The sequence below is a fragment of the Callospermophilus lateralis genome, chromosome 4, assembly GCF_048772815.1.
Source record: "Callospermophilus lateralis isolate mCalLat2 chromosome 4, mCalLat2.hap1, whole genome shotgun sequence".
Lineage (NCBI taxonomy): Eukaryota > Metazoa > Chordata > Mammalia > Rodentia > Sciuridae > Callospermophilus > Callospermophilus lateralis.
Genome location: NC_135308.1, coordinates 78,513,586 through 78,528,147, shown reverse-complemented (window position 1 = coordinate 78,528,147; position 14,562 = coordinate 78,513,586). Strand labels below are relative to the sequence as shown.

Here is a 14,562-nt window from a genome sequence, read left to right as displayed (position 1 = left end):
TATATTTTTAAGATAAGCAATTGTTTTATTTCCTTGGCCTGACAGCAGTGACTTCATTATACAAGAACCTGTAGCTGACAGAATAGACAACACAAATTTCCCAACAGGAAGAATCCTTATCATCAGCAGAGATGAACTGAAATGTCATGTCTGAGTGCAATTCCTGCTCCCCACCCCCCACCCCACAGAACCCCAAAATGGAAAAAAAAAAATCAATAAAATCCCCACGAATTACTAAGCCATCCCTCCTGAACTCTTCTAATTAGCAGCTGTAGTGGATGAAAACTGAAGGAGGGAAGCAGCTGGCCATCACATAGCATTCTTGTGCCTGTGAGTCTGAAGGGGCAGCAGCAGGGGAGCAAGAATTCTGGATGAATGGGAGGTGAAGATAATCTATCTTTCCTCTATCTGCCCCCTCCATATGGAAGACACCTCTTTCCCAGTACATGGAAAATACTAATGAAATGCTAAAAGACTGTCTTTAGCTTGTAACTAGAAATGCCTGAGGCTCATGAAATTCCAAGATAGGGGTGGGATAAGGGGTACCAGAGAAAGAGCAAATTAGTCAGAGATGCTCAATGCTCATTCAATTCCAGTTTAAAGCATTCAAAGCTACTTCATAATCATAACCACCTTCACGCCTGCCCTATATTTTCCAAAGGTGAAAGAGCTCTATCTAAGTGTCTGTGTAGATATCTACTGCCACCACCAGGGTGATACTGTGACATCTGTGTGTGAGATGAGGATGGGAGTGTGGGGTGGAAGTGGAAAAATAGGAGAGATCAGGGGCTACAAAGCTTCCATTATAGTGGATAATTTTGGTCCCCAGGTATGGTCCACTACCACAAGTCCTAAAGCATTCCTGTTTCCTTTTCCCTACCCATCTTGTGTAAATGTCAAAAAAAAAAAAAAAAAAATGAAATTTCTGCCCAAAGAGATGGGAGCTGTTGCTGGACTACATTCATTTTGGGCCTCAACCTGCCCACCTCCTGAACCTCCTATGAAATTGCACAAAAATTCTCAGCACTGCTGTGAAATTATGTCATCCCCATTCCTCTGTCAATGTCAATTCAACAGCTCTATTCTGACATACTTTCTCCTTGGGCCGAAGAAACAGCAAAAAACATCAATTGAGCATGTGAAAATATGACAGTGTGTGCAGTGTAATGTTTCCCGATGTCTTCACCTTCTGTTTCCTCCGCGGTGGGAGCCTTCCCTCTCTTCCCCCAAGCCCCACTCGCACCCCTCCCCTACCCCCAAGTCCAGGTGCTCCCATCTGCTGGGCTTCTGCCACTCACTTCCCATAGACACTCTCATCACTGTAGGCCACATACAGAAAATAGTCTTCCTCATGGTTGTCCTAGGGGAAAAGATAAGATGACAGTTTAGAAAACATCCACGTTCATCATCCTTAGAATTCCGAGCCTCACAAAACCTTATAAATTAAGTATGAAAGTTATCATTAACTCCTATTAAAAACAGGAACAGGGCAGGGTATACAGCACAAAGGTTGAGCCCTTGCCTGGCATGGGGGTTCCAAACCCAGCACTTCAAAAATCAACAGGAGTAAAAGAAAAAGTCAACAACAAAGACAGAGACACCAGTTAGTTAGAATTCAACTTTGAGCTCTAACTTCACAAACAAAAAAGTCTTGAAGGAGAAAAGAATACACACAGGTCACAGGATATGAAGATGATGACCCTTAAAAAGCTAATTCTAGTAAAAAGAACGAAGATACCAAAGGTGGAATATATTTTCACAGGGAACATATGCTAGGGAATAAAGGTTAGGCCAGCGTTTATTAAATGTTCATATAATTAACTAACAGAGCAAATGAGAAGGAAGTCTGTGTAAAACCCTTCAAGGAATAATATAGTTACAATCTTGGGTTGTATCCCCAGTATGATAATGTCCTTTACTGTAGTTTCTTAAAACTAGATTCTGACCATTTGCCATTAAATCAACCAAATCACATATAACACTAAATTTATCTGTTAAGGCAAGTGAATAAATTTAAAGAATTTGTCTTAATTTTAAATTTTATTTTATCTGTGTCAGATAATGATAAATCTCCTCCATGGTCTTAGCTTAAGAAGAAAATCTTCCCTATGTGGTTGTCCTAAGAAACTCTACACAGAGTTTATATGGAAATAAACTGTGAAGATTCCGCTTCAGTTTGAGGATTTTAGCTTCAGAGTTTGTTTGCCCAATATGTTGGTAAATGGGAATAACATAATAAACTGGGGTTGAAATACATAGTTCTCTCACAAATGATATTTTACCAACAAGAATAACAGGAATTGTGAAGGGTAGACACTTTTTCAAGTTTTTTCTATCAGGAACAATTTACTGCTGCTTCAATAAAGGTGACCCAGAATAAAACACTATGGTCAAGAAAGACAGAGAAGAATTCAAAAGGATTATATCTAGTAGGGTGCTCAATCACTGAAGGACAAGTGGTCTCTCATCTGCAGAGCCTTACACTGCCATGTGTAAGAGGATCCTGATAAATAACACCTCCTGCTCTACTTCTCAGGTGTGTTATCAACATACACTGGAACAAAAGCTAGCGGATGCCAGACTGTTCTTATTGTTTTGACCAGAACCATTACCTCATACAGCTGGCCCATGGTAGCACTAGTAGGAGGGATAGTGTTGTTGACAAAGAAGAATAAGGCGTCCTCAGGTCTCAGGTGGATCCTCTTCCGGATTAAGAAGTAGAACTGGCCAACTGAATAAAGGAAAAGGAAAAAAGGGGCAAGAAGAAAACAAAGGATTAGTAGAAAGATAAGTACCAGAAAAAAATTTCTATTTTAACTTTCTAGAGTTAAGTATCACCTTTATATATCATCTGAACAGAGCGAAATACTTTCCAAGAGCTTTAGTAACAAAAAGTGAAACTTAAAGAGCCTATGTAGACCCTGGCACCACAGTGGAGTTATTTCTCATTGCTCAATTGCAGACCCAATGCTAGCATTTCCCCTCAGTCTGAGGGAATACTGTGCATATATAGACCAAAACCTTCTCATTATGATCTAAAACTGACTTGAAATCCCTTTCCATCCCCACTTGCAACTTTAGACAAAGTAATGATAGAGTTCCACTGGACTCTGGTAATCACAGCACAGACATTCAGTGTTAGGACAATGAATGGGTTCAATAACTAACCTCTTCCTGAAAATGCTGAGAAAGTTCTAGAAGGTCAATTTGAATGTATTAATTCTAGATCAAATGTACCTATGGCAATATCTCCAGTGTATCTTGGATGCAGTGGGTATTCCATTAAGTCTCATGGTAGAGAGTGAATATATTCATATGATTCCAAAAACAATTTACAAAATCTGTTATAAAACTACCATTAGGTAATAAAGTATTTAGTTCAGAATTTCCTAAAATTTAATACTATCAAAAAATGGGCTGATTTTCTTTTGGGAATGAATTGCTATTACAATAACGAGGCTTAATTTTAAAAGCAGTCTAAATGATGAATGTCTGATCTCTTCTTTCAAAGTTTTTTTGCTTGGCTGTAACTAAATCAAACAAGACATGGTGATGGGGAATGGTATAGGGAACTGGAGATGACAGAACTATTATGTCATTTTTGAATCAGATAACTCTGAAAATCCCACATGCTTTCTTCATCTCTCATGCATAAGGACCAAGAATATTTTGTCATGAAATGAAGGGTCAGGGGAGGGAAAGAGTATTACCAGTGAGGTCAGAGGGCACTAGGTACTTCCTCTTGTCCAGATCAGGCACCCTTGCTTTCGGAGCCTTCTCCACAATGACCTAGATGGAGAGTAGGGAAGTGGAAATGAAAAACTACAGAACCCAACATGGTGTTTTTCCTTCCACATCCACAGTTGTAATGATGGAAGTGAGACTGTCTAGGCCTAATACAACTTTTTAATCCCTCAACACAAACATGTATTTGATTTTAAATAATTATGAGTTATCTGTAAGGGACACTAAAAGACACTGGTATTTAATTAGAGAATGAAGATTTTCTGGGTTTTCTCAGATGGTTCTAATCACTTCTTAGTTTTATTCTTTTTTTAAAATGCCATTTATTAATGGTACAGTGCTAAAGTTTGGAACTTAAATATCTTCTAAAGGCTCATGTGTTAAAGACCTGTTCTCTATTGTGGTACTACTGGGAGATGCCAAAAGCTTTAAAAAGGTGGGGCCTAGTAGGAGTGTTCAAGTCATAGGAGTGGTCCTAAAAGGGGACTATGGAACCCTTTTCTCTTTCACACTCCAGCCATGAGGGGCATGGTTTTGCTTCACCATAAATCCTGTGCTGCCACAGGACCAAAACAATGGGGACAACTGACCATGGTTTAAAATCTCTGAAACCATAGGCCAAAATAAACATTTTCTCTTTTAAGTTGATTACTTCAAATATTTGTTTTAGTAACAGAAGTTATTAACACAAACAGGTTATGTTTAAATATCATACTTTGCCAAAATTTTTAAGAATGACTGCAAAGAAATGTTCAAGACACTATTAAAGGAAAAAAGTAAATAATGAATGACACATTATAACAGAATGTCAATATATTAAACCATTAGGCAATATTGATTATATTAGGAGGCTTTTCAATGTCTACGTTAAACTATTTCTATAATACTTATATCTTCAACTTTTATGAAGATCATGTCTTTTTTTCCTGAGAGAAAAAACAAAGATATTTAAATATCAAACTATTTTATACACTTAAACTTATAAAATACAAAAATATCTAATATAAAACCACTAATTCCAGATTTTTTTAGTTTAGGAAATATAATCATTCCAGATATAAAATATGGAACGTATGAAAAATTTAAGTGAAGCAGAAACAAATACTGAACAAGGTATTCCTGGTACCTGAGTGATCTTCAATAAGTCATTCAACTTCAAAGCCTCAGCATTCTATTGAGTAAAAGACAGCTTCCAAGTTCATGGTATTGATATGATATAAACTTAAGTAATTCATAATTTTTATGTAGAAATGCTTTGTAAAGTATAAAGAACTCACTAAACATAAATTTTAGTTTGAATGTAGGGGCTGAAATCTCTTAAAAGGAATAAATGAAAGCAGTAAAAAACTTATTTTGTGTTTATAGAGAAAACGATTCCTACACCAGGAAGAGCATAGTTAGGGGCATAATCATCTTTGAATTTGAAAAAGAAAATTGGAAGGCTGGGGGTGTAGGTCAGTGGTACAGCATATGCTTAGCTTGCATTGGGCTTTGGGTTCAAAGCCCGGTACCAAAAAGGTAAATACATAAACAAACAAATAAATAAAAATAAAAACTGGGGTATACAGATATGAGCTAGAAATTAAAAAGAAAAAGAAGAGGGGCTGGGGTTGTGGCTCAGCGGTAGAGTGCTTGTCTCACACGCACGGGACCCTGGGTTCGATCCTCAGCACCACATAAAAAAATAAATGAGTGAAATAAAGGTATTGTGAATAAATATTTTAAAAAAAAGAAAGGCTTCAAAGACAAACTACCAAAGGCCCAATAATAAGGATGGACAGGAGACAGCACAGTTTATAAAAAAAAATCAAAGCATAACAGATGGAGCCTAACATTGTGCTCTGAGATCTGGCAGAGCTCCTCACAAGCTCCTCACAGGAGCTCTGAGACCTGGCAGCTTCTATCAAGAAAAAAAATGGAAACCACAAAGGGAGGAGATAGGACAAGAGCAACAAAGCTGATTATAGTGACAACTAGGGGCACGAGCGGGGGAGGGTATTGGGAGAGAGGAAGAAACAGGAAGAGGAAGAGTAAGCAAGGCCTTAGTTGATCAAAAAATATTTAAGTTTCTAGAAAATCAATTCTATTCCTCACAGTGACAGATCCTGAATCAGATGTTTTGACACTTTGGGTCTCAATTTTCCTCATCTGTAAAATGTGGATAACTCTCCATAGTACTAATAACAAATTTTTAAATATTAATAGATAACCTGTTCCTAACAGTGTCCTGCTGCTGCAGGTTTTCAATATATTGTGGCTATTAAGATCCCATGAATTCCTCCCATCCCAAAGCACAAGCACACCTACTGTTGGGGCTAAGTTCAGGTTGTATGAGCAATCAAGAGTGGGGTTTTAGAATAGTGTTTAACATTCTATTCTGCACCAAGGACACTTCAGCAAAGGAGGATTAAGAGTTCTGCCTAAAGACACAGCAAATTCCTGTTACAGAATTAAAAGCAAATATGTGGAGCTGGAGGTATAGTTCAAAGGTGGATTGTGTACATTGTGTACATCCCATGCACAAGGCCCTGGGTTTAGTCCCAGCGTGCATGCACACACAACATACACATCTCTACCCTTAGTAGAGCTCTTTTTCCTGCGTCACAAGTAGAGGGTCTGAGCAGGTCATGAGCAGTTGGGAGGCTCATGGCTAGTTAAAGCATAACTGGAGGGACCACGAGATCTTATTAGTGGTCTTACTTATAAAGTATCATAGAAGCATAAGAGGTAACAGCAAACCCTTCTCAGGTAAACAGCGAGGATTAGAATAGTTAAAATACCCTGGGTGAATGCAGATGAATGAAATTTGAAGAGCTTCGTTTTGAGAAAATATATAGGAATTTTAAGTAGAGTTACAAACAGGTACATGTCAAGAGTTTGTGATTTATGCAAAGCTACTGTAAGAACAGAATTTGTCCTTAGCAAGTCCCCAAGAATAAAAGATAGTCACTTTGCTTAAGAGTCCTTACTGGCACCAGGTTATGCTATAAACTCCTGAGGTTAATAACAGTTTATCTATTTTCAGTACTCCAAAGTGTAAGGCATAAAGAGCACATTTAACTAATTCTGGTTAATAAAACTGCATTAGAACTTTTAAAATAATACAGCATGGAGGTTAAGGGCTCCAAAAGCATGACAGTCACGGTTGGAATTCCTGCTTCTACCACAGGCCAGCAATGCCAAACTTTTAATAAATAATTGCATTTTCCTGTGTTTCAGATTCTTCATCTGTAGAATAGGGATTATAATGGTGTGAGAATTAAATGAATATGAAGACAGCAATCAGATACTTCAAGGCATGTGGTATTAATAAAAATTTGCTGTAATTGTGAACTACTATTCAAAATGGGACTGTTATTACTGAATTGAGAAAAACCTTTAAAATAGTTATCCAAGTTCCAGAGAACAAGTAAGTAATTTGTGAAGGCTCATATATCAGGTAAGGGTTACCTCCCCACAGTTTCTGCAGAAAACCCTTATGTGTGTAATTCCTGGAGAACAGCGGAGCCCTAATGTCCCCTCCTCCTTATAGAAAAAGGAGTACAAGGCATCCTCTGGTAGCTAAAAGGCCAATAAAGTTAGAAAGGATTGTACAGGAATTCCAAAGAGTACCTAACTAACGGTCAAGAAAAAAAAATCAAGATAATTCCTTTAAATTACGGGTAATACTAATTCTAATGCCCCTGCTTGAAGATACAGAGCAGAACCTTAAGGTCTCCACTCCACCATCACCCAAATCCAGTAGCCCTAGATCCCTCTACCACACTTAAAAGCCTTGCAATTTGGCTGTGCAGTCTACATGAGGGGGAAAAAAAAAAACAAAAACAGGGAAGAGGACGGGGGAGGGGGGGAGGAAAGGGAAAAGCGCCCGGATGCTGAAAGACACCTAATATTTCTTCTTTCTTCTCACCGACTGCACTAGTTTTGACCACTTAATCCTGCCACTGCGTCTGGGTAGGGCGAAGGCCTGCGGTCGCCGCACCTGGCGTTGGAGCCAAGAATGGTGAGTTTAGCAGGCTGTTACGCGGAGAACGTGACCTTGTTTCTGGGCCTGTCTTGTGGCGCTCGCCTGCCCCCATTCCTAAGCGAATACAAGAAAGAATCTGGGCGTCTGAATCTTTTTTCTTCCATGCCCCAAAATATTAAGACCAAAATTAACCTACCATCCAACGCAGAAATCGATGGGAGCAAACCCTACTGCATCAGTAATTTTCGTGCGTTCTTAAAGGTAGCGAATCTGCCCCCAAACGAGTCACTCTCGCACAAACCGGCCCAATTTGGTGCACGTCTCAACCTACACTTGTGCTGAATATGCTGAGTCACTCGACGCGTAGGCTCCGCTCTAAAGATGCGGATACCTTTAAAGATGGGTACCGGTCCTGGGGGTGCGGACTTAAAAAGGTCCGCAGTTAGACGGTCCAGGGACCCTTGTAATATGAAGGGCGTTGGGGGTTAAGTGATTCTGGGACCTCCCTCCCTCGGAGACCCTCCGGTGTCTGGGGGCAGCCATCACGACTTCCTCCTCCGCGCCCCCGCCCAGCCCCTCTCCCCTCCTCCTCCCCGCGCCCGGCGTACTCACTGGGACCCTGTCCGGATATTTCTTCCGGATCTTTTCTCCTTCCTTTTTCCGATATTCAAAGGGATGGTCCTCCTTATACTGGAACTTCATAATGGATCGCAGGATTTCTAAGATCCCGGGATGGGGCCTGCCTTCCTCGCTGGCGATTGCGTCTGTCGCGTCTTGCTATCTTCTGCCAATGTCACTGTTCTCAGAATCGCTCCAGAAACGGCCCCGTCGCAGTAGTATCTGGCTCAGCGTTTGTTAGGGGATTTTGGGTCTCCTTGGCCTGGAGGTGGGGGCGCTGGCCAAGTAAAGAAATCCAGGCGGCTTTCCCGAAGAGCAGAAAACACAAAAACACAGGGGCAGCGCGTCGGTGCTGTGACGTCACAGCGCACCGCCCTCTGCCCCGCCCCCAGCGTTCTGGGCACCGCGGGATAGGGGTAGACAGAGTTATTTTCTATTTCATTGTATTCTCTGTGTGTCTAAACTTTTCCTAAATAGACTCTACTGAAAGCAAGACTAAGTTATATTTGGTTTTGAATTGGTGCTGTGACATTAAAGTTCATTTTAAAAGCAAAAGAACATTCTAAAAATGTTCTTCTTCCCTCTCCTTCGCGTTTCTTGGTTGGGGCCCAAAACAAATACACCGGACACTAACCCTGGTTGGGATTCCGAGTAGAGGGAAGAGCGACCGGGCCTCCTGGGGTCTGCTTGGCCGAAGTAGAGACGTCCCGTGCTTGCATTTGACCTTTGCGGGTTCGGTTGCACTCGCCTTGGCATCCCGAAATGCTAGGCTGGCCTCCGTGATCCCGCCCTCCCCACATTGGCGTCATTTTGTTTGGATTGGTGCTGCAATTTGTTCGTAGAATAGCAGCACAAACAGAGCGTGACTCAGGAATTTGAAGGGGTGTGCAAAGCAAAGGGCATGAAGGGTAATGAAGGTTCAGAGAAGGAAAGGATATCAGTGACTACTACTGTGGTAACCGTGCACGTTCAAATGTAGACATGATTCACTTTCCCCTGTTTACTAGAAGTTAGGCTTATCTTCTGGAAATGAAAACATCGAGTCTTTTAGATGATTAACTGTGGTGCCCAACTTTTCTTTTCCTTTCCTTCAACAATTCATAAAAAAAAAAAAAAAAATAGTTTTACTGGTTACATGACCTCCTGCGGATTGAGAACGCAGCTGGATTGCTGATGAAAGACTCCAGGTGGGGGGCAGGTGAGGGAGGTAAGGCATTTCTCTGGCTCTCGGTTTCCCTCCTAGAACCAAAGGACTAAGGCCTTTGCACCTGATCCTATTGGCAGTGATTTCTGGAATCTGTAAGAGAAGGGCAGCAGCAGAAATGGTAAAGATACAGAGTAGAAGGGTTGTTTTGCCATTTGCAATTCAGGTGGGTTTTGAAAAATATTGGACAACAGCAGCACCTCTCGTCTTTGATCAGTGTCTCAGTGTCTGTTTTAGAAAATAAAGCCACAAAATAAAAGAAACTAAGTTTCATTATTGAAACTCTGGAAAATGAATTGCAAAGTTGCCCTTCTTAATGTTAATTTATTATTCTCCGTGGCATCTCTGAGCCTTTTTTAATACATGAAAAATTATTAATTTTGTATCACACTATGTGTTTATAATTTTTAGACCTTATTTTCAAATTGTAAATAGTTGCATTCTTAGTTACTGACTTTAACAAAGTTGCCCTTCTTAATGTTAATTTATTATTCTCCGTGGCATCTCTGAGCCTTTTTTAATACATGAAAAATTATTAATTTTGTATCACACTATGTGTTTATAATTTTTAGACCTTATTTTCAAATTGTAAATAGTTGCATTCTTAGTTACTGACTTTAACTTTGACCCATAGAGAACTAAATCTTCCAAAGGAGAACTTTACAACAAGTTGAAGTCAATTACGGTGGAGATTTAAAATTTAAGAGCATTGGAAACAATCATAACTCGTTAAAATATTTATTGTAACCTTTAGTTTAAAGATACTTGGGCACAAAACAGTTTATAGTATGAAAAATAATTTAGAAATGAAACTTTGATTAATCTTTCTGCCACAAGAATTTTCCAATACTAATACTTTATATTAGAATACAAAATCTATTTCCAAAGTGTTCATTTTATGTTTATTCTCAGTATGGCATTTAAAATATTATACAGAAGCTAGTTTACTTATGTAAATTAATACAATCAGGCAAAATATTTTAAAATTCCTTTTTCAACCAGACAAAATGCTATTTTAAAAAACTCATTTTCACATTTTTTTTGTAATAGTCTTTTTTTATGTTTTTAATAGTGGAAATTTTTTCCAATCTTTTATGAATATTTTTAAATAGATAATTTCAAAGATTAGTTTGATGAATACCAATGTTACCCACTATTTTGATTTTTTTCATATGATAGTAAATTATAAATATTATGACACTTTGTTACCACTGTTTACCAGGTGAGGAGTCCTTACTTCCCTGATGCTGAAGTATAACACCAGAGAAGCACGCCGAGGCAAGTTTAGAATGGGAAGTAAAAGCTTTATTAAAGGACAGTAGAAAAGACTTCTCCCTGGAAGAAGAAGGGGACCCAAGAAATGGAATCCATGGAAGGGCGATGTCTTCCCCCTTTTATAGCTAATGTCTCCTTTCAGCTTTCCCGCATTCCTGTCCTTAGTTCTGTTATCTTGCAGTGATGGAATATAGGTGGGAAGACCCGAAAGGTGGGGGACAGGTGGGCTGAAGGAGTAATCTGGGCAGGAAGAACTTTTGGATTAGCATCTCCGAGTTTGCTGGGAGCTGCTTCATTAACATTTCCTTGGGATGGGCTCTGGGCCTTGGGGACATTTTCAATTCCCCTTTTCCTGGACTCCATTCTCAATATGGCCTTCATTCTTGATTTTATTTCCATATTAGACCTGATTTACCTAACTACACTAACTACCTATCTTTAAATCTGGCTTCAACTTCACCCCCAAAATTCAGTATATTTCTCCTACAAATGTGAACATACTACAACATAATCATAACATTACTATTACACCTAAAAAATTATCAATATCTCCCCAAATTATTTAATATTATATAAAGTTTATAATCATTTCTCCTCAGTTGCCCTTAATGCTTTTTATTTCCTCAGTCAAGCACTAGAATGTGAAAACAGCTAGAATTCGCCACATAGAAAAGTCTGATTTCTTTTATTTGGAATTTTATACTATTCCCGGTATTTTATATTATCATGTGTAAACATGAATAAAACCAGAATTTTGGTGGATTTGATCTCTAAAGAGAAATATAATAGATAAAGATTCAGTTACTTGCAGTCATGTGCTAAATTCACTTGCTATACTTGGAATTTAAGCAAAGAATTTCATTATTTAAATTGAATTTTTAAATAGGCTATTGTGTCCAAAATAAGTATCAAATATCAGGATGAGACTGGTTCTTGCCCATAGGACTGTACAGGGGTGGACCTTTGTTAATAATTTGTGCCTGTTTTGCTATATTCCCAACTGCCATTACATTACTTTAGTCTTCATTGTGTCTGATTTGACATATAGTTCTGGTTATCTATTGCTATATAATAAACCCTTCAAATTAGTGTCTTAAAAGAGTATCTCTTTTGCTCACACATCTGGAGTTATGGGTCTCAGTCATGCAATTCTCTTGGGTTCTTTAGTTAGATAAAAACGGGATAGGGTTTCTTTGAAGGTTTTTTTCACTAGCACTTCTGGTAACTGGCCTAGGAAGATTTAAACAGAAGGAGCTGCTTGATCACCTCTCTATATATGTTCTTACCATAGGGCCTTTCACATAGTGGCCCTACTCTAGCCATTTTTCTTTCATGGCAGCTACCACCTTTGTGAATAAATTTCCCAAGAAATAGCACATGGCCCTGTGTAACCTGAACTTTTTAGCTACTACTATGGTTTGGATATTGAATATCCCCCCAAAGTCCCTGTGTTAAAGACTTAGATACCAGCCTGTGGCACTGGTAACTAACGTAGTGAAACCTTTAGGAGGTGATACTTAGTGGAAGGTCTTCAGTCACTGGAGACAAGCCCTGGAAGCAAACTGCAAGACTTCAGTCTCTTGCACTCTCTCTTTGCTTTCTAGCCACTATGATATGAGCAATCTGATGTTGTCGCTCACTATCTGGCCACGGACTAAAACCTCTAAAACCATAAGTCAAAATAAACCTTTCCTCTTTACAGTTCTTTATCTCAGATATTTTGTTATAGTAATGGGAAGATGACTAATGTAATCCCCTAGTGACACTTTTGCCTTATTTTATTCCAAAAGGTAATGACATAGTTTGGCCCATATTCAAAGGAAGGGACTATAGACTCTACCTCTAAATAGGGAAATGTTAAAGAATCTATGGACATGCTTTAAAACCACCATTTTAACAAGAATTTGTTTCTAATTCGTTGATTAGAAATGATGTCCTCATCACTTCTAGACAAGAAAGAGATTATTAATGCCAATAAATGTAATAAAGCCATATTTTCATGTGTCATTTCTGCTCATATCATTCAATGATCATTAGTTCTCTGTACAGTTTGGAGAAAGTTCAAATGCCTCAGGAGACAAATAGAGTATTTACGATCTGGCTACTATTTATCTCTCTACGTATACATTTTTCCAACTCTTTTAACACCATTAATATAACACTTTCATGAGTTCAGGACCAACCATATTTAAACTTTAGCAACAACCAACATTTATTTATCACAGTCTGAGACTGGGAAGTTCAAGATCAAGACACCAACAGATTAATTGTCTGTTGAGGCCTATTTCTTCAGGAACAGTCATCTCACTCAAACCTCACAGGCATAAGGAAAGGATGATGGGTCCCCCCCAGACTTCTTATAAGACCTCTAATCCCATTTATAAGGGCTCTGCCCTCATGAGGAAATCATCTCCCAAAGACCCCCATCTCCTATTATCATCATCTTGGGATGGTGGGATTTTGAAATACAAACCAGGAGAGACAAACATTCAGATGACAGAAGATGATATGAGATCAGAGACTTACAGTGATATTATATGTTTTAGGTTCATGCAGTCATCAGAGAAGGGAGATAAAAAAGATGACAGAGAAACAAAATATATCACCAGTGATAGATAAATACAGAGTTTGAGGGAATGCAATAGTATTCAGGTCCCTGGGTTCAGACGGTCTCCCCTTAGACTGCATACTCTTTGATGGCTTATCAAGAATTAGCTTTGCATTTTGGCTGGAGAAACTCTGTCCTTTCCAGGTCTGGCTAATTCTTAGAGATAGCAAAAGTTTCAGCCAGGAGTTTCCTTTGATCTTCCCTTGACAGGCAAACTGACCAACCTAGTACCATACCTCCTCTATCTGGACTGTACACCTAAGAGGCAACATTCCTCTAACTTAACCATTCCAGCGCTACATACCAGACAAGTAGGGACCACTCCTATAGTTTAGAACACATGAAAATTATTTAAACTAGCCAGTTCTAAACTGTTTTCTTTGCCCTGCCTTGTCTTTCCCAGAGAATCTCCAGTGTAAGTTCTGGTTGAATCCTTCCTTTGCTCCTGTCTTCTACCTCCTAACCATTCTGGTGTCTTTTCCTTCTGGTTGTGTACGGTATGCCATGCCTTCTGCGTCTGGTACTTCTGAGTATAGTCAACTTTGTTTTCCTGAGCTTCTCCTCTGTCTCTTCTCATAGCTATATGTGACTGACAGTCTTTTAAGGGAATACAAAACAGCACATTATATTAAAATTATATCCTCAGCTCGGTGGATGACCCACAACTCAAAGTAAAGACTCAAGCAGTGCAATTTGATGTAGTTAAGAAAGCAAAGGGTAGACTTCCAATTTAAGATAGTGTCTGAGAAAGATATATTTTGCTTTCTTGTCTCCTGAAACTTCACTAAAACATCTGTGATATATTGAACTTGTCTCAAAAAAGAAGTTGAATTAGGCACTAGGGATCAAAATCAGGGCCTTATATATATTAGGCAAGCATGCTACTATTTGAGGTACTGCCACAGCCAAATATTGTGAAGTCTTAACCCCAGTACTGGGGAAAGTAACCTTCTTTGGAAACAGGCCCTTTGCAGATGATTAAATTAAGATTAGATCATAGCAGAGAAGGTGCATGGGGGTAGGGAAAATGGTGGAATGAAGCATACATCATTACCCTTGGTATGTGTATGATTGAATGAATGGTATGACCCTACTTTGGGTACAACCAGAGAAGTCAAAAACTGTGCTCCCTTTGTGTACAATGAA

At 39.0% G+C, this 14,562-nt stretch overlaps 1 protein-coding gene across 1 annotated transcript; it reads right to left on the bottom strand.

Moving 5' to 3' along the window:
* Window positions 1-899: 899 nt before the first annotated feature.
* Gabarapl1 (GABA type A receptor associated protein like 1) lies at window positions 900-8,673 on the bottom strand. Its single transcript, XM_076854121.1, has 4 exons — window positions 8,324-8,673; window positions 3,711-3,789; window positions 2,613-2,731; window positions 900-1,360 (listed from the first exon to the last, which is right to left on the bottom strand). The coding sequence occupies exons 1-4, from the start codon at window positions 8,411-8,413 to the stop codon at window positions 1,295-1,297; spliced, it is 354 nt and encodes a 117-aa protein (XP_076710236.1). The 5' UTR covers window positions 8,414-8,673; the 3' UTR covers window positions 900-1,294.
* Between the last annotated feature and the right edge of the window lie 5,889 nt (window positions 8,674-14,562).